This window comes from Myotis nattereri, assembly GCF_964212035.1.
Source record: "Myotis nattereri genome assembly, chromosome: 5".
Classification (NCBI taxonomy): domain Eukaryota; kingdom Metazoa; phylum Chordata; class Mammalia; order Chiroptera; family Vespertilionidae; genus Myotis; species Myotis nattereri.
In genome coordinates, this window is record NC_138080.1 from 104,229,163 (window position 1) to 104,247,941 (window position 18,779).

The 18,779-nt window shown below is 49.6% G+C and overlaps 1 protein-coding gene across 1 annotated transcript; it reads left to right on the plus strand.

Moving 5' to 3' along the window:
- Positions 1-2,233: 2,233 nt before the first annotated feature.
- On the plus strand, positions 2,234-18,211 carry GABRP (gamma-aminobutyric acid type A receptor subunit pi; the record flags this gene model as incomplete). Its single annotated transcript, XM_081092847.1, has 9 exons — positions 2,234-2,286; positions 2,679-2,797; positions 7,551-7,618; positions 8,307-8,524; positions 11,004-11,086; positions 14,358-14,495; positions 14,954-15,106; positions 15,608-15,795; positions 17,909-18,211. The coding sequence occupies 9 exons, from the start codon at positions 2,234-2,236 to the stop codon at positions 18,209-18,211; spliced, it is 1,323 nt and encodes a 440-aa protein (XP_080948973.1).
- Between the last annotated feature and the right edge of the window lie 568 nt (positions 18,212-18,779).

Sequence of the window (18,779 nt, forward strand, 5' to 3'; positions counted from 1 at the left end):
TCTCACCTCCTGTGTACCCCCAGGACTGTCTGTAATCCTCTCGCCACCTCAGCCTTTTGACTTGAAAATGAAGAGAGTGGTAGTAACTGCTCAAAAGATTTGTTGTGAGGATGCGAGCGGTTCTTAGCACAGTGCAAGCACACATTAAAGTATTTTTAAATGTCTGCTGTTATTGTGAAGTGAAAAAAAGTAAATTGCAAAAAATGCATGCTATCACCTCTCTTTTACTTTTTAATTTTTTCTTTATGCAAAAATATACATGTATATAAGTGTACATGTGTATGCACAGATAAAATACCCGCTACCAGTGGTTCTCTTGGAGGAGTGAGACTAGACTGCAGTGATGGCCAACCTATGACACGCGTGTCAGAGGTGACACGCGAACTCATTTTTGGGTTGATTTTTCTTTGTTAAATGGCATTTAAACATATAAAATAAATATCAAAAATATAAGTCTTTGTTTTACTATGGTTACAAACATCAAAATAATTTCTATATGTGACACGGCACCAGAGTTAAGTTAGGGTTTTTCAAAATGCTGACACGCCGAGCTCAAAAGGTTCGCCATCACTGGACTAGAGAGAAGTGAGGGAGGGACTTACAGTGTTTAATAGACTTTAGCTTTTAGGAAAGTTTTAGGTTCACAGCAATATTGAGCCCCCACAAGCCCCGCCTTCCTCACTCTCATTTGTTAAATCCATGAACACACATGGACGCATGGAAACTCACACTTCTAACTTTATTCATCTCTGCCTGGGTTTTATTTCTGCAATAAGCGTGCATTGTTTTGTGAGTAAAATAATATTCTTTAGTTAGTGGCTGAGTCACACCCTAAGCCCCAGAAAGGCTGGATTGTAGGAAGTGGTTGGGTTCACAGAGGTCACCGCAGAGGGGGGAGGGTCTGCCCTGGGCCTTCGGGGACCAGGCCTGAGCCCCGCCTCAACCCCACTCTGCTGTCGCAACACCGAGCCGTCAGGCTGCCTGCTGCTCTCTCAGAGGGGATCTGACAGCAGCTCCCAAAGGAGGCCAGGCCGGGGACATGCCTACCGGTCAGTCCTGGCCACGCATGGTGCTCACCCACACCTCCCAGTGGCCTCAGGGCATCCCAGGAGGCAGCCAGTGTCCTGGCTCCAAAAGGAGGCAGCCAGCCCTGGACTCAGCGCTCCCCCTGCCATTCACTAGTGCAGTGCCCTTCCCAGAGCTGTTTGCTCGCGGCAGGGCAGGCACACCCCGGAGATGTCCAGAGTGGGGTCCAGCCCGCCTCATTCGTGCTAGCATTGCACTAAAGTGAGTCAGACGTGTTTTCCTGGTGGAGGGACTTGCCTTCAATTTGTGAAAAATACAACATCTAAGAAGCACAATAAGATGGGGTGGTCTGTACAGGGGGGAACCCACCCGGCTCACCAAGCCATTGTGAGGGCGGGGGAGATAGTCTGTGGGAAGCACCCCACTCATTCTCTGGCACATGGGGGGCCCTCGGGGGTTTCATTTCCGTGTCTGTGACCTGCCTCACAGGCCCAGACCCTCAGATAAATATGGAGACACCAGGCACGATCGGTTGTGGATAGTGGGGGGGGGGGGCGGGGGGCGGTCCTTCCCAGCATAGTCAGGACAAGGACGGGGTAAGGACGGTCTCGGCTCAGGACAGGCTGGGCCAGCTGCCTTTCTGGTGCCGTGAGCCGCCCTCTGAACAAGGTCTCAGCCTTTCAGGTGGGATTTAAAATGTGATCCTCCTAAAGGAGTCATTTGGGGACATGTGGGAGCAGGAAGTGTAACCAAAGGTGTGAGCGAGGCTGCTCCCCACACCTGGTGAGAAATGCTGCCACTGGCGATGCCCAGAGAAGCTGGGCTGAGAGGGGGTGAGAGGCGGGGCTGAGGGGAGGGGGAAGCTGGGCTGAGAGGGGGTGGGAGGCGGGGCTGAGGGGAGGGGGGATGCTGGGCTGAGAGGGGGTGGGAGGCGGGGCTGAGGGGAGGGGGGATGCTGGGCTGAGAGGGGGTGGGAGGCTGGGCTGAGGGGAAGGGGGAAGCTGGGCTGAGAGGGGGTGAGAGGCTGGGCTGAGGGGAGGGGGAAGCTGGCTGAGGGGGTGGGAGGCTGGGCTGAGACAGGGCGGGGAGAGGGGAGAAGCTGGGCTGAGAAGGGGTGAGCCTTTTGCACTGTCTGCCTCCCACCTGCCCCCCTCTTTCCCCAGGTGATTCCTACTTGGGCTCCTCTCTGCACACGCGGCTCCTCAACATGAGACAGAGTCTCCACCTGGCCTGGCTGTGCCTGAGCCTCTTGGCCGGAAGGTGAGCTCTGCTTCCCCAAGTGGCCTTGGCCTGAACTGCTCTGTGTCTGTGCACGGGCAGGAGGGGCGGCAGCTCCCTGGCCCCCCAGGACTGCCTGCCATTGGTTCTCCCTGGAGAACGCGGGCTTCCCAAGTGTCCGAAATGGACAGCGCCCTGGTGATTACTGGGAAGACACTCGGAGGTCCCCAAATCACCACAGCAGGGCAAGTGGGCAATAAAGTGGAATGGGGTAGGGCCACGTCCAGTGGGCAGCCGAAAGGTAGAGCTTTCTCTCTGGGAAAGTCACAGCTGGAACATGGGCCCAGACATGTACATGCAGACACAGCTCAGGTTGGCGTACACATTATTCACATGTAAACAGGCGTGTGCACGAAACCTGCTTTCTTTCCCAGGATGCGTGTCCAGGGGAGCCGGCTCCCCAGGGAGGTCAGCAGAAGCGACAAGCTCTCCCTGCCCGGCTTTGAGAACCTCACTGTCGGATATAACAAGTTTCTCAGGCCCAATTTTGGCGGTAAGTCATCCTTTTTGTCCAGAACATCAATTCAAAGGACAGGAGCCGAGGCGGGTCCGGGAGGGTTGGCTGACTGTTTGCCGACCTGCGGCCCGTGGGGGATTGGCAGTGATGGATGAGCGCAGCCACAACGAGTTTTCACGTGACCTTGGAGACCGCACTTTGTCTCCCCACCTGCAGCCTAAAGAAATCCTCCTCCTCGCTAGGGAGGTTATAGAGCCGCCTGACAACCTCTCACTGTCTGCCTTCTGCCCCCACTTCCGGCATCATTATTCAAGCAATCTGCCACGGCTCACCAGGACTAGTCCACCTGGTCTTCCCGCCTCCCACCTGCCCCTCAGGGCTGCCCTCCTCTCGTCAGCATGAAGCCCAAAACCCTTTGCATGGCACACCAGGCCCTTCCCAGCCCAGCCTCGATCTGTCTGCCCGTCTTAGCACCTCCAATTCCACCCCCTGACTCTGCCCTCCACACAAGTGTGCCCCAAATGCTCCCTGACCTCCGAGACCTCCCTGGACTCCATGCCTTTGCTGAAGCCATTTATCTGCCAAGAAAGGCTTCTTCCAACCCGACTCCCTGGTAAAATGCCAATTTTCTTTCAGGTCTCAGATCAAAGGCCTCCTCCTCTGAAAAGCCTTCCCTGATTCCGCCAGGCACCATCCCCTTTCTTCACGCTTTATTTTGTTTTGTTTTTTGTTTTTTTTAAAATATATTTTATTGATTTTTCACAGAGAGGAAGGGAGAGAGATAGAGAGTCAGAAACATCGATGAGAGAGAAACATCAATCAGCCGCCTCCTACACATCTCCCAGTGGGGATGTGCCCGCAACCCAGGTACATGCCCTTGACCGGAATCGAACCTGGGACCTTTCAGTCCGCAGGCCGATGCTCTATCCACTGAGCCAAACCGGTTTTGGCAACACACTTTATTTTGAACATAACTCCAAACCATAGCCATTCCTGGTGATGCTGTCACTGTCGCTGGGTTTATGCCTGTCTCAGCTCTGGGCTGCAGCCCCTGGGCGAGTCTTGCTTTATTTACCTCACTGACCCCACAGCAGCTCCAGGCTTGACATAGAGGACGTTGTTAATATTTGTTGGAAGAATGAGGCAGCAGGGGGGTCATGAGACCAACTGCACAGCTACGCACAGGCCTCGCTCTCTTTATAAAAATGCGAGCCCGGACCAAGGTGGTCTCTTGCCTCGCCGCGCAGAGCAGAAAGTGGTAGAGAGAGCCTTGGACCGGAACAAACCTGGGTTTGGCTCCTGGCTCTACGGCGTGGCAAGCACCTTCGCTTCCTGAGTCTCCGTTTTCCTCTCTGCAACCTGTCAGGCACCTGCCAGGGAGGACTGAATGAGGTGAAGGGTATACACACAGAGCACGGTACCTGCCAATCATCGGGGCGCAGTCTATTTTAATCCCGCTCCTTCCTGCTCCTCCCGTCAGGCGATGGCATTCTCTGGGCGGGCCTAGGATGCGTGGGTTAGTCCAGTCCCCTGCGAAGCAGCGACTGAGCGGGGGCGAGCTGTACGAGACACTATTTGGCAATATCTGTGAAGGAATATAGGGTGGGAAAGGGGGAAGCTGGAGAGTCATCAGATTGCAATACAGGTCTGACCCCGGAGGACGGAGGGAGGGAGAGGAAGGTAGGAGGAGGTGTCTTAGCAGCGGACTTCCCAATGTGCTTGGAGAGGCCACCAGTGAGTCCATGAGCCGAAGTTCCCGTGGCACCTCCCAGCCCTGTGCCTCCCAGGAGAAGCCCCTCCGTAGTCCCCCTGCGGCGCTCAGTCCCTGGTGGGGCAGGGCCACAGGAAGGGTGGCCTCGGAGCAAATGCCATCACAGACTTCAGAGCACAGCAGCTGGCCCTTGGTCAGTTCCACCCCGTGAGTAAGAGATCTGAGACCCATGTTCCTGGCCACACAGTCAGGACTTGAGGTCCTTATGTGAAGGGACCCAGGGGGCTCCCACCTTCCCTGGGTTTTCCAGGCCCAGCCGAACCCTAACAACAAGCAGGTGGCTCTGACAGCCGGTTAGGTCCACCCCTCCATTTCTCTGCCTCCCGAAGCTGTTCAGCCAGGGCCCTGCTCTTCCTGCTGCCCGCTCACCAGCCAGCAAGATGTCGGGTCCTTAGGGAAGGTGCCCATTCTGCACCTTGATCAAGGGCACATGAGCCCCAGGCCCTCCTCGGGTGGAAATGCTCAGCCGAAAAGCACACCCCCAGCCCCTTTTCTGTGCCTGTGGCACTTTGGCTCCTTAAGGATCCTGCATTCCCGTGGCAGCCTGGGGCCCTTGGAGGGGTCATTGTTCTCTGTAATGTCTGTCCATCAGGTCCTAAAATCCCAAGGTCTTTAAGACACAGGACCTGCAGAGGATTTTTCCGGGACTGAGCTGGACAGAGCACCCGTTTGCAAGCAGGCCCTCGTGAGCACTGCCCAGGAACTGGCTCTGACCTCTTTCCTAGGAGAGAGCTGCCCTCTGGTGGCACAGCTTGTTTCGTAAGACAGGGGAAAGCAAGCAAGCCCTGGCCCACAGAAGCACCAACGGAGGCCAGGCCTGGACTAGACCGTCTAGAAACAAACTAAATAAAAACCGCAGTGGGGCCGGAACTCTTGTGTGTTTCCCCGTTTTCCATGTGCCTCGGGGAAGGCAACTCACACTGACACAACTGGCCACTGGGTTCCAGGCACTTAAAACAGATCCGTAACCTTCCCAGCCCAACCCTTGCTGGTGGGCACGAGCAGCTCGATTTTATAGGTGAGAAACTGTAGCACAGAGAGGTTTAGCAATTTGCTCAAGGTCACACAGCTACGAAGTGGCCAGCATGGGATCCGAACACTCTGACTCCGAGTGTCTCTTCCTGGCGCTGCACCATGCTGCCTAGAGGGGTAGAAAGCCACCTAGCATCACACTCCTTCAGCCCCTTCCAGGGTCTGTCCCCAAAGATCTCCCCTTTTCTAGCAAGTATTAAGAACAAGTATTATTAACTTCATTATTTTTTAATTGCATCGGCTCTAAAACTCCATTTCCAAATTCCTACCTGCATTCTGTGGCTTGGGTTCCTCCGATGAAAACTTTGGTCGCTGTGTGTGATTCCCCACTGATCAGATGTGTTTAAAGCATCCCTGGAATTGCGCCTCTCCTCCTCCTGGTCCTGCATTGTCACAGTCCCCGGAGTCACCCCGTTATTTATTGCAAGGAAATACTAGTGCAGCTATTAGCCTGGTCCGTACACTTGTTCCTTTTCCAGAATTAGTTAGGATTACAGAAGGGGGGGATGGGGGGAGGAATGCCATTGACTGGGCACCTATTATTACATGACAGACACCATGCTGGGAGCCTGAGCAGGTAACTATTTTTGAGTCCCATCTGCACGCCCAGCTGGGCATGCATTTGAGGTGCAATTCCTCTTGTCCCCACCTTGCGAAGAAGCCATCACATGCCCCATCTCAGCCCTTTCATGACCCTGTGGTGTTCCTGGTGTAACCCCCACTTACAGGTGAGAAAAGCGCAGCTCTGACGGATTTGGTAACTTTTCCCAGGTCACCACGCTGAGGTCAAACTCACCGCTTTCTGACTCCTGGGCCTTCCTCGCACACTCCGGGCTGAGGAGGAAACTCCCCTGGCCTGGCCTCGGGCTCAGGAGCTGGGCCTGGGCCTCTCAGAGGTTTGGCCCAAGTGGGGAAGGTTCTGGGATTCTGACTAGTTTAGGGTTCCTGAGGAGCAAAGGAAGGGGGAGAGGGGGAGAAGTACCATAGGTGCGTGAGAGCTCACGCATGAGCAGTCTTGAATGCCATCTTGTGGTAGAGTTACTTAGTTGAAGGGGGGAAAGCTATCCATGCACCAATCCCCTGATCTCACTTATCTTTTTCTAAGCAATTAGTCCCTTGCAAGCACCGTAGGAAAAGTCCTCCAAATACAAAATAGCAAGCACCACTCCAGCCTTTAAAATACGCACTAATGAGTATAGTGTGGTCTCCCTTATATTAAGCCAACTATATATTTGTGCATTTCTCTCATACAGAGGGAGGCACAGTCCACAAGAAGTTTTCTCCTGAGAGGGGAGGATAGAAATTAATTGGTATTTTATCTACTTCTAGAGCAGCGATTTTCAACTTTTTTCATCTCATGGCACCTATAAGCTAATTACAAAATTCTGCAGCACACCAAAAATATATTTTTTGCCAAAATAACAAAAAAAAAAAGGTATAATTTTGATTCGTTCACACTAGATGACTATTGTTGTGTTGGCTGTTGTACTTTTTTTTTTTTTTTTTTTTTTGAAAATCTAAGAGAAGAGAGGTCAGTGCCCCTAACTGAATAGTCAGGTATTGCATGTTTTAAAACTTCTTGTGGCACACCAATTGGCAATCACTGTTCTAAAGCATTTTAGATTTTCCAACAGTCAAGTGTTACTTTTGTAACTTTCTAATTTAAAATATAGTCTTGGCCAGTGTGGCTCAGTGGAGAGAGCGTCGGCCTGTGGACTGCAAGGGTCCCAGGTTCAATTCCAGTCAAGGGCACAGACCTCAGTTAATGGTCGGGGTGAGTGTGGCAGGCAACCAATGTGTATCTCTCACATCGATGTTTCTCTCTCTCTCTCTGTCTCTCCCTCTCCCACTCTCTCTGAAGATCAATGGAAAAATATCCTTGGGGGAGGACTAGCAAAATATATATATACATATGCTAATGTAATGTTAGGAAGCCTTCTGTTAGTGTTTCTGTGTAAGTCTTCCTGGTTTTCTCTTCAATCTTAGGAGAACCCGTTCAGATAGCCCTGACTCTGGACATCGCTAGTATTTACAGTATTTCAGAGAGTAACATGGTAAGTGAGGCCCCTCCGTCTGCCACCAAGGGGTCCCCCTCCTTGTGTTTAAGGGCGGACGTGAAAACAGAACAGACTGACATAGGTGGGGACCGACCCCGAAACTCAGACTCTGGAAGATTCTTGTGAAACAGATCTAACGAGTATCGGAGGAAAGTGGACTCAAAGGCCAGGAGGGGAGAATCGAGGGAGTGGAGTGGGTGCATTTAGTGTGGGATAAGAAGTACATTTAACCCTAACAGGTTTGGCTCAGTGGATGGAGTGTTGGCCTGTGGACTGAAGGGTCCTGGGTTCGATTCCGGTCAAGGGCATGTACCGTGGTTGCAGGCACATCCCCAGTGGGGGGGGGGGGTGCAGGGGTGTTTCTCTCTCATCGATGTTTCTAACTCCCTATCCCTCTCCCTTCCTCTCTGTGAAAAAATCAATAAAATATATATATTTTTTTTAAAAAGTACATTTAGGGCGGGATAAGAATCGGGGTTCCCATTCTAGAGTTACCACCTAGAATAAGGTGCTTCATTCTCTCATGGCCACAGGCCACGGCCCCAAGCAAACCGTACTCACCAGTGTCCACCACAGTAGACCTATGTACGTGACCCACAGGGAGGTGGGGAGGGGAGTAAGACTTGACCCCTTCCGATTTCGGAATCTTTCTCTCATCACGCATTTCTAACCGCCCTCCCCCCAGGACTACACGGCCACCATCTACCTCAGACAGCGCTGGACGGACCAGCGGCTGGTGTTCGAAGGCAACAAGAGTGTCACCCTGGACGCGCGCCTGGTGGAGTTCCTCTGGGTGCCGGACACGTACATTGTGGAGTCCAAGAAGTCCTTCCTCCATGAGGTCACCGTGGGAAACAGGCTCATCCGCCTCTTCTCCAACGGCACAGTCCTGTACGCCCTCAGGTGAGTGGGCACCGCGACCTGGGGCTGGGAGGGGAAGGCGGTGCCAGAAAGGGCATAGGTTCATCTTGAGTCGCCGGGATGGCACTCCAACAGCCATGCCCCTTCCCACTCTCCTGCCCTCGTCCATCCTCGCCCCGAAGCCAGAAGGGCCGCCCTCCATTCAGGGTGGCTCCACTGCATCTGCTGAGCAGCAGCTGTGTGCCAGGCCCAGGCTGGACTCTGAAGAGACAGAGGGAGGAGACATTGTCCTGACAGACACAGGAGCACAGGGAGCCCAGGGTGCGGGGGCCCAGGCTGGGGAGTAGGTGCGTGGTTTGGGGTGATGTGAGAGGATGTGTTCACAGTACACTGAGCCGAGTCCTAAATAGCAAAAGGAAGTTAGCAAGGGAAGGAGGTAGGGGGACAGGGGGACGGCAAGAGCAAACTGGCGGCCATACCAAGGCCTTTCCTTTCATGGGGCTGTGGGGATGGGGTAGCTCCAGGATGCATCTCCATGTGTCCCAGTGGTCTTTGCACAGAGAATCCAGGTGCGGGGCCCCTAGGCCTCTACCACTGTGGCCATGGGCTTCCCTTTGTCCCTTCCCCAATCCCTGAGGCCAAAAGATTCTCCCAGCCGATTGCTCATGAAGCCACTAGTTGGCTAAACCACAAAGGTGCTCCGGAGTGCTGCATGAGGTCATCAATGCGGGGGGCGGGGGGTGGGGGGCGGGGAGGGGTGGTGGACGGTGGCTCATCACTGCTCATGCAAACCGAATACTCCCAGAGGCCTCGGGGAGAAGGCCAGGAACCAAACACCCCCCAAAAAGAGGCTGGAGCTGTAAAATGAAGACTGAGCTAACCAAGAAAATGAATTTCTGGATTATTCATCTCATCCTCCTCGGCTGCACTCACTTTTGCCAAGATCAGCCAAAACCCCAACTCCTCTTTCAAGAGGCCTAATGAGCTCTGGCCAGGTGGCTTAGTTGGTTAGAGCATCATCCCCAATATGCCAAGGCTGTGGGTTCAATCCCCGGTCAACCAATGAGTGCATAATTAAGGAGAACAGCAAATCGATGTTTCTTTCTCTCTTCCCCCCTTCCTCTCTCTCTCTAAAAATCAGTAAGAAATCCAAGCTGGCATGGCTCAGTGGTTGAGTATAGACTTATGAACCAGGAGGTTACCATTCGATTCCCAGTCAGGGCACATGCCCAGATGGCAGGCTCAATCCCAGTGTGGGGTGTGCAGGAAGCAGCCGGTCAATGATTCTCTCTCACCATTGATGTTTCTATCTCTCTCTCCCTCTCCCTTCCTCTCTGAAATCAATAAAAAAATATATTTTCAAAAATCAATAAGAAAAATTTTAAAAAAGAAGCCTAATGAGACCTCTCCTTTGAAGACCCTCACCTCCAACCAACATAATCAACGTTAATGCCTACCAATGTCCCCCTTCCCTGTGTTCCCATAGATGTGTGTGCACGTGCAAGTGTGTCCATGTGTCTGTATCATAGCACATAGCACATCTGCCATGTACAAGGGTTACCAATAATGGGTGATGGTTCATAGCCTGACTCCAGAGTCAGACAGATTTGTGGGAAATCGGTCCTGCTCTGGAAGCTTAAGGCAAGTTGACTCTCTGAGCCTCAGCCGCAAGAGAGAAATGATAATGGTCCCAGCTTATAAAGCCGCTGCAGAAATGCAAAGAGAAGCCGCACACAAAGCCGTGAGCCCAGGGACTGGCTCATGGTCGGTAAATCGCAGCTGTTGCTAGTCTCTCTCCCTTAATGGAGTGGGCACCATGCGGCCATCATTCCACTTCCCCAAGCACCCAGCGCAGTGCTTAATAAATAAAGGCGCTTAATAAAAATGTGTGACACTGAAGGAAAAGGAAGGTGAAGGTCTGCCAATGGACTCTCCACTGGGAGGGCTTAGCCGATGTTTCATTGCACGTCTCTGTTGGTTGGTCCTTAAGAGCCACAGTGCCTGGTGCCCTGGGAAGCCTCCACTTCCTCTGCACACTGGTCCCTCCTGGAGGGACCTCGAGAACTGGGCAGCCTTCTAAGCGGGCTCCAGCCCCAGCTCTACCTCTAAGAGCTGTGTGCGCCTGAGTGAGCCCCCGAGCCTGTTGTCAAATGGTGACGGTAGTGAGACAAAGATCTCTGTTCTAGCTTCTCCCGGTTTGTCGTGAAGATGAGATTTAATAACTGGATGCAAAAGCATCTCAAACAAGCCAATGAGTGGTTCTGTTCTGCAATGTTGTTGCACGTTTGCCTCTGGATTGCCATCATCCCAACTTCTTCCTCCCTTCTGGACCCCAGCGGTAACCGAGCCTCACAGGCGTCGCTTAGCACAGAGAACCACAGGAAGGCTTCGAACGCAGGATCCAAGTCACACGCTCACTGTAGACTCGACACGAAAGTCTTCATGGAGCGCCCTTAGAAGGAATGCATCCTTTCTATAGCATCCTCATAACACTGTTCTGAACCTGTTCTTCCTTTCCTAGAATCACGACGACTGTGGCGTGTAACATGGACCTGTCTAAATACCCCATGGACACACAGACGTGCCAGTTGCAACTGGAAAGCTGTGAGTATATGTCCCGCAGGCCCCTGGGGCTGATTTCCTCAGTGACTCAGATCTGTGTGTTCACAAAGAGTGTGCTGTACACAGTGGCCTTTCTTTTCTTGATGTTAATTACACCAGATTTGGCCCTTCTGACTGTACGTCTAGAGAGATTTGGAGACTGCTCAAAGCCAAACCTCCCAAAATTACATATTTTGGGGAGGACCATTGTGCATTGAAAGAGAATAGTTCCACCTAAGAGTGGACAAGACAGCCAAGGAAATGGGTGTCGGTAGGACTAGGAAGGGGACTCAGAATCAGCGAAGGCATGGAAGCCAGAAAGGACACAGCAGAGATTAGAAATGACAGATATACAAAGCAATCCTGACATTGATCATACAACTTCTTTCAACTTCTAAAAGAAATTGTTGACATATATAAAGCTTAATGCAGTGATGCCGGTACATGAGCAACTAAGTACATAAGCCTTCCTGCGGTTCTCTGTGCTAAACTACAGGCTGGGGACCTGCTCATGATGAAAAACAAGCAACTGCTCTGCGTTGATGTGCCTCAAATGGTGTTGATGAGTAATCACCATTGTTTCCTAGTGAACTTCTCTGAAATGCCCACCAAACTTGGGGGAGTGGTCCCTGTGATGGGTGTCCTGGGAAAACAGTGCCAGAGATAGGAGTCATTAAGGCATCAAGGTGTGGCTTGTCTGAGGAGGAAAAACCCTAGTCACACTGGAGACCAGCAGGCACTTCCTACATGAGGACACAAGTGGCCAACATCTAAGAACACGGCCATTATAAGGCAACAGTCATTTTTCAGAGGCAGGCATTTAATTAAAGACTCAGACCGGCAGATTAATTACCTTATTGATTAAATGTGTGCATAGCCTTCTTGGAACAATACAGCTGTTTGGGGGCAGACTAGAACTTGAGGTTATCAAGATGGGAAATCCTTTTCCGCCCTCCATGGCAGAAGTAATTGCCCTCCATGTGTGGCTGTTCTCATCTCAAATCCCAACAGTGAGAGTCCCCCGGAAACTTCAGTTCTCTGCTTGCACAGCTCTCTGCATCCCCATGAGCAGAGGGAATTGAGTGTTTATTAGCAGTTATTTGGGTACAGAAACCTCACCCAGGGTTTTGTCCGGAACGCGATCCCTAAAAAAGAATTGATGCCATCCCACAAAGCAAACTGTCCAAGTTGGTATGACTCACTTTTTTAGATCATTTTCTTTTTATTTCTTTGGGATCCTAGGCCTATTTGGTCAGCTCCCTTCAGTAAATTTGGAGGTGTTTCTATAGGAAAGTCCACAGACAATTTCTACCTGGAAATCCTCTAAGACAGCGGTTCTCAATCTGTGGGTTGCGACCCCTTTGGTGGTCGAATGACCCCCTTACAGGGGTGGCCTAAGACCATCCTGCATGTCAGATATTTACATGACAATTCATAACAGTAGCAACATTGCAGTTATGAAGTAGCAACGAAAATAATTTTATGGTTGGGTCACAACATGAGGAACTGTATTTAAAGGGCCAGAAAGTTGAGAACCACTGCTCTAAGAGCTCATGACTTCTTCCTTGCCCTTGGAGGGGAGATAGATGCTTCTAAACAGTGGATGCTGTAGCTACGAGTCCCCAAACTGCTAGCTCCAGCACTGGCATCCCATTCCCAGTAGCCTGGGAAAACAGGCCTGGGGAGAAGACCAGAATCGCTGGGCTTTTCCCATCACTGGCTGTGTGCCTTTGGGTAAGTAGAACGACATCTCTGGACCTCCGTTTCCTCATGAGTGAAGTGGGAAAAACAATAGTATCTGACTCAGGAGCTATTGGTCAACAGCTTAATTGGGGTAGATTTACATACCATAAGATTCACCCATTTTAAGTGTACAATTCAAACATGTTTGGTAAGTTTGCCAAGCTGTGCGGCCACTGCAACATTTTGTTGTGAGAACATTTCCGTCACCTACAAAGACCGCTTGTGCCCACTTACCGTCACTTTCATTGCCACCGCCAGCCCCCAGGCTACCACTAATCTACTTTCCGTCTCTGAATTTGCCTGTGAGGGATATTTCACATAAATTGGATCAACACACTAGGCGGTCTTTTGCGTCTGGCTCCTTTCGCTTAGCATGATGTTTCTGAGGTGTCAGCGTGTGAATCAGTACTGCATCCCTTTTACTGCTTTATTCCTCGTGATTCCATACAAACGCATACAAGCAGTGGGAGGCCCTCTGGCCTGTTCCACCTCCTAGCTGTGATGACTAATGCTGCTGTGGACACTTGTGTACAGTTGTTTTGTGGACATGACTTGGTTTCTCTTGGCAGATACTTAGGAGTGAATACTAGGTCAAATGGCAAAACATGTAATCCTATCCTATATAATAAATAGCTAATATGCTAATTAGACTGAACAGCAGAATGACCGTCCAGACGACCTTCGGGACGAAACTGGAGCTGCGAGGGCCGAGGCAGCCGGGGCTGTGAAGGCCAAACCCCTTGCACGAATTTCATGCATCGGGCCTCTAGTATAATATATATCTCTCAACCATAAGATCCATCCCAATCTCAGAACATGTAAAAAAGTATAGCATAGTGGAATAGACAATAATATTGTAATAACTACATATAGTGCCAAGCAGGTACTAAACTTTTGGGGGATCACTTCATAAGTTATATAAATAGCTAACCACTATGCCATACACCGGAAACTAATATAGCACTGAATGTCAACTGTAATTGAAAAATTTTTTTAAAGAGTTAATCTGAAAAAATGAAGAAAAATAGAAATATCTCCCATGCAAGTTTGTAAGAACATAAACGTTTCATAAAAGGCAGCTATGACTACTATTATCAACTCAGTTAGTCGAACTGCTTTGAGATTTCTCAAGTGCCTATGTTTATTGACATCAGTAAAGTGGCCTGCAGCGGGGTTGTGGGTTGCATTTTTTGCCACAAGTCCCCAGGAATACTGTGGGGGCTGTCAGCCTGTCCTGGAAGGCTCTACCCAGCATAGACCTTGTGTGTTCACACGTGTCCAATAAGCACTGAAATAATGAGTTCTGTGCTTAGCACTGAACCAGTTCTCAGTGGAAGGCGGAGCGCTCACAGGTCATCTCATCCCGAGTAGACGCTGCAGTTACAGGTGAGAAACGGTGCCGCGTGTTACCCAAACCCATCCCTGGACTTGGCGCCATCCAGACGAGCTCCCGCGGTCTCCGTGGCGTAGCGTTGCCCGGGCCAGTTCGTCGCCACCTTCTGGCACTGACCAGGGCTCTGCTCCTCGCCAGGGGGCTACGACGGCAGCGACGTGGAGTTCAGCTGGCTGCGCGGCAACGACTCTGTGCGCGGCCTGGAGAACCTGCGGCTGGCGCAGTACACCATCCAGCGGTACTTCACCCTCGCCACCAGGTCGCAGCAGGAGACAGGTAACTCGTGGGACAAAGTGTACCAAAGCAAAAGAACTGGCTCCGAAATAGGATCTCTTCTCCACTTCACCCTTTCGGGGCCTGGGAGCCCCTCTGCGGTGTGGTGGGGCCGTGGGGCTTGGAATTGGTACTTCTACCTGCGCCACACCCAGGACTGAAACTTCCCCCAAGGAGCCCACAGTCTGGCGAGGTAGGTGACAAGGACACCAGAGTTACGTGCTGCGGGGATAATATGACAGAGAAAGGCACAGGAAGAGGATGGGGGGGGGGGCATTAGCACCCCCGTAAATCCCACTTGACAACAGCATTTCCTTTCGTGAAAATGATGGCCATTCCTGACCACTAGGTGTGGTGGATAGCAGAGGACTTACTGTCCACACAGCAAAGTTAAACATCCCGCAGGGAAACCACTGCCCAGAGAGCAGACGTGACCTCCTGCCCCTTGTTTACCCTCTCAGGAAATTATACCCGACTGGTCTTGCAATTTGAGCTCCGGAGGAATGTCCTGTACTTCATCTTGGAAACCTACGTTCCTTCCACTTTCCTCGTGGTGTTGTCCTGGGTTTCGTTTTGGATCTCCCTCGATTCCGTGCCTGCAAGAACCTGCATCGGTGAGCAGCTCGAACCCGCGATGTCTAAGAGCTGGCTTACTAGGCCCTTCCCCTCCTCCTCTCCTTCTGCCACTGTTTTCATTGATAGTCACAGGGCAGGTCCAGGAGTTGGTTTTCTGAGCAAAGTAGAGAGAAAGAAGTAGAGAGCGAGACAGAGAGACTACTCTAGTAGTACATTTTTAAACTTAATTTTGTAGTGACAGGTAAGGGGATGTTGTGATTAGATGGCCTGTCGCCAATTACTTTGCATACTGACCAACCTCCTCTAATGAGAAGACAGAAGGTGAAACATTTAAAAAAAAAAAAAACCATCGCTCGTATCTGTACAAAACGGACAATTCAACCCCGTTCCAGAAGGCCACAGAGTCTCCCGAATGCACGCTGTTCCATTTCTGAGTCCTGTGCCCACCTTGCCAAGTCCTGAATGGAGACAGTCTCCCAGGTAACGGTGGAAGGTCCCCTGGTCACTGGCGTGGGAACATTGCCTGCCTGTTTTCCCAGGAGTGACCACCGTACTGTCAATGACCACACTGATGATCGGGTCCCGCACTTCCCTTCCCAACACCAACTGCTTCATCAAGGCCATCGACGTGTACCTGGGGATCTGCTTTAGCTTCGTGTTTGGGGCCCTTCTGGAATACGCAGTTGCCCACTACAGCTCCTTACAGCAGATGGCGGCCAAAGATAGGGTAAGAATTTTGAGAGCCCTATGTATGATTCATCACTTGTGCCATGGGCTGGTCGGTAGAGATGGCCTGGACCTGGTTACACCCTCTCTACCCCCCTACCCCCCACCCCTCCACCCCCAGCCCATCCCCCATAACTTACTTTGCTCCAGTGACTCTCATCTTGTTCAGGTAGGAGCTTCTGGAAGTCATGATGCCTTTTGAAAAGGATTGTTCTTTTCACCCAATGCAGTGAGATATTAATACGTTTAATTTTCTAGCAGTAAGTAACTGTTCTCTGTAGGCAACATAAAGTCACACCTACAAGAACAAGCATCCACAAAAAAAAACAAAACACCAATATTAAACCAAATGTGATCAGCTACTTACAAGTTTCAGATTAATCTGTATTTACTATTTAATTCTTTGGTGAATTCTTGTTTTCTTAAATTATACAAACAATGGTTTACTGAAAAAATGTAGGGAAAAAATCAAATTGTAGTAAATTTCTTGATTAGCATAGCTTTCTGCTAATTGGAAATGTGGTCCAGCTCTCAGAATAATAATGGCTATTATCTATGGAGCACTCACATGTGCCAGGCACAGTACCAAGCCCTTTGCAAATATTATATCCTTTAAAATGCTCATAGCAACCCAGTAAGGCCCTTTTCATTTTTATGCCTGTAGAATCTGAGGTAGGAGATGGGGAAGGGACTTTTCCCAGGGGACACAGATAGTAAGATACAGAACTTGGATTTGAACCTAATTCTCCTTGGTTCCCAAGGCCGACACTTATCTGTTATTCCCACTTGCAGTGAGCAACAAGCCATGCTCTTAATAATCATTCTCTCCAGGCCCACAGAACCCTGGGATTCTTTGGAAGCCCAAGTTGATAGACATTGGCATATGAAAGCTCATGCTAAAAAGTTAAAAAAAAAAATTTAAAGGGATAGAGATCTAATATAATGCAGAAGAAGTGCCACCTTTAGCAGAGTGCCAGGACTACACAGGGTCTAATGATGAGGAAATGAAGAATCGGCAGAGCCCGAAGACCCAGGTGTCTTTTTCCTTGTGTCCGACTATTGTGAACAATGTTTCACAAAGTCATGCTATCCAAGTGACAAAGGCAAATGATCATATGTGCCAGCCAAGGTAGACATGGATTTCACTTATTTTCTTCCTTAAGGAGACAATGGTTAATTACCAAAAAATTCTGAATTCGGTAGACTGCCAAAAACGGAATTGGAGAAAGACCGAGATCCATCACTGAAGAACCAGAAAGCCCTTATTTTGCCATGTGTCTAACAGTAACTTCACTCCAGTGTACCTGCTGTGTGCCTGTCAGCTTACCAACCTCCCATAGTCCACCAACAACCCATCGATGGGTACCATTATCATCCCGATTTTCCTGTTTAGGGACCTACCAATCAGAGAAATGAGGTAACTCATCTAAGACTCCACATCTAGTAAGGGGCCTGGCCAAGGATCCTTAATCGGTTCTCTCTGACGTCACTACGCTCCTCACATCCTATGTCGCCCCAACATGTTGGTGAATGGCAATTCCCTGGAATTTCAAGGAGCATCACTATATCTGTTTGTGGCGAGATCTCAAGACACTGCTGATTTCTATTATTTCTCACAATCAGTTACTTCCCCCTCCCTGAAACAGAATGAAATCCCTCAAACACCTAAATGTTTTACATAATTTATACCATTTAATCTTCCAATCAGACTCATGAGGTAGGTATTAATATCATCACCATTTTGCAGGCAAGGAAATAAAATTTTTAAGGGATTTTGGTGACTAAAATTTCATAAGAGTGAGAGACAGAATGGAAGTTGAACCCAGGCCAGCTAACTTCAAAGCTGTGAATTTAGCATTTAGCACACAGCTCTTGCATAGCTAGAGTGAACAATGGTTATTCTTCCCATTACACAAGCTAAGGACAAGGGATCAGTGCCTACAAGCAGGACAACAGGACTGCTAAGCCTGGCTTACCAGCCAATTTCCGATGCACTCAATGTCACTCTCTATTAAACCTAATTATGCAATACGTAGGCCTCCAAGTATATAAATACCCACTTATTTATTTTGCTGACTCAAGCCTTCCAGCTAACTGCATTGTCTGTGAACTAGGGGATGCCAAAGGAAGTGGAAGAAGTCAATATTACTAACATCATCAACAGCTCCATCTCCAGCTTTAAACGGAAGATCAGCTTTGCCACCATTGAAATTTCCGGTGATAACGTCGACTACAGCAACTTGACTATGAAAACCAGTGACAAGTTCAAGTTTGTCTTCCGAGATAAGATGGGAAGGATTGTTGATTATTTCACAATTCAAAACCCCAGTAATGTGGATCGATATTCCAAACTACTGTTTCCTTTGATTTTTATGCTGGCCAATGTATTTTACTGGGCATATTATATGTATTTTTAAGAGGACATTAAAAATTTTCCTTCAACAGAAGGAAATAATGATATAAATGGTATTCTAGCCAAGTGTGCACCCTAACCCAATGGTGCTAAAAATAACTAAAGTAACAATTTAGCATTTATTATCAAAGACTGGACCCCCCCCCCAACCATTATTTAAGCTTGTAGATGTTCCAGCATTACAGAGTCTTGTAATAGAAATATCAATCCATTCCTTTTTTATCTTTACAAAAGACATCCCCATGGAGCCAAGATTACAAGCAGTACTCAGGGTTGGCAGCCTGCTCAGTGGCTCCCTGACCTGCATTTACCTCATATAAAAAATATGAGAGGGAGGCCATTCCATGTACTGAGTAACCCTCAAGTGGCAGGGGTTGTTTCTGAATTAATCATACATGCCATTTATTAAATCTCCGTAGTGCTTATAAAACGCATTGTTGCCTATTTAGGGAGCAATATTTTCTAGTTTTTTTGTTTTTGATTCAAATGAAATGTGGGCCTAAGTCAATTTACTGAAAGTCACTGTATTAACTCAACACCAAGATGAATTTTTAATACTGTATTTAACACCA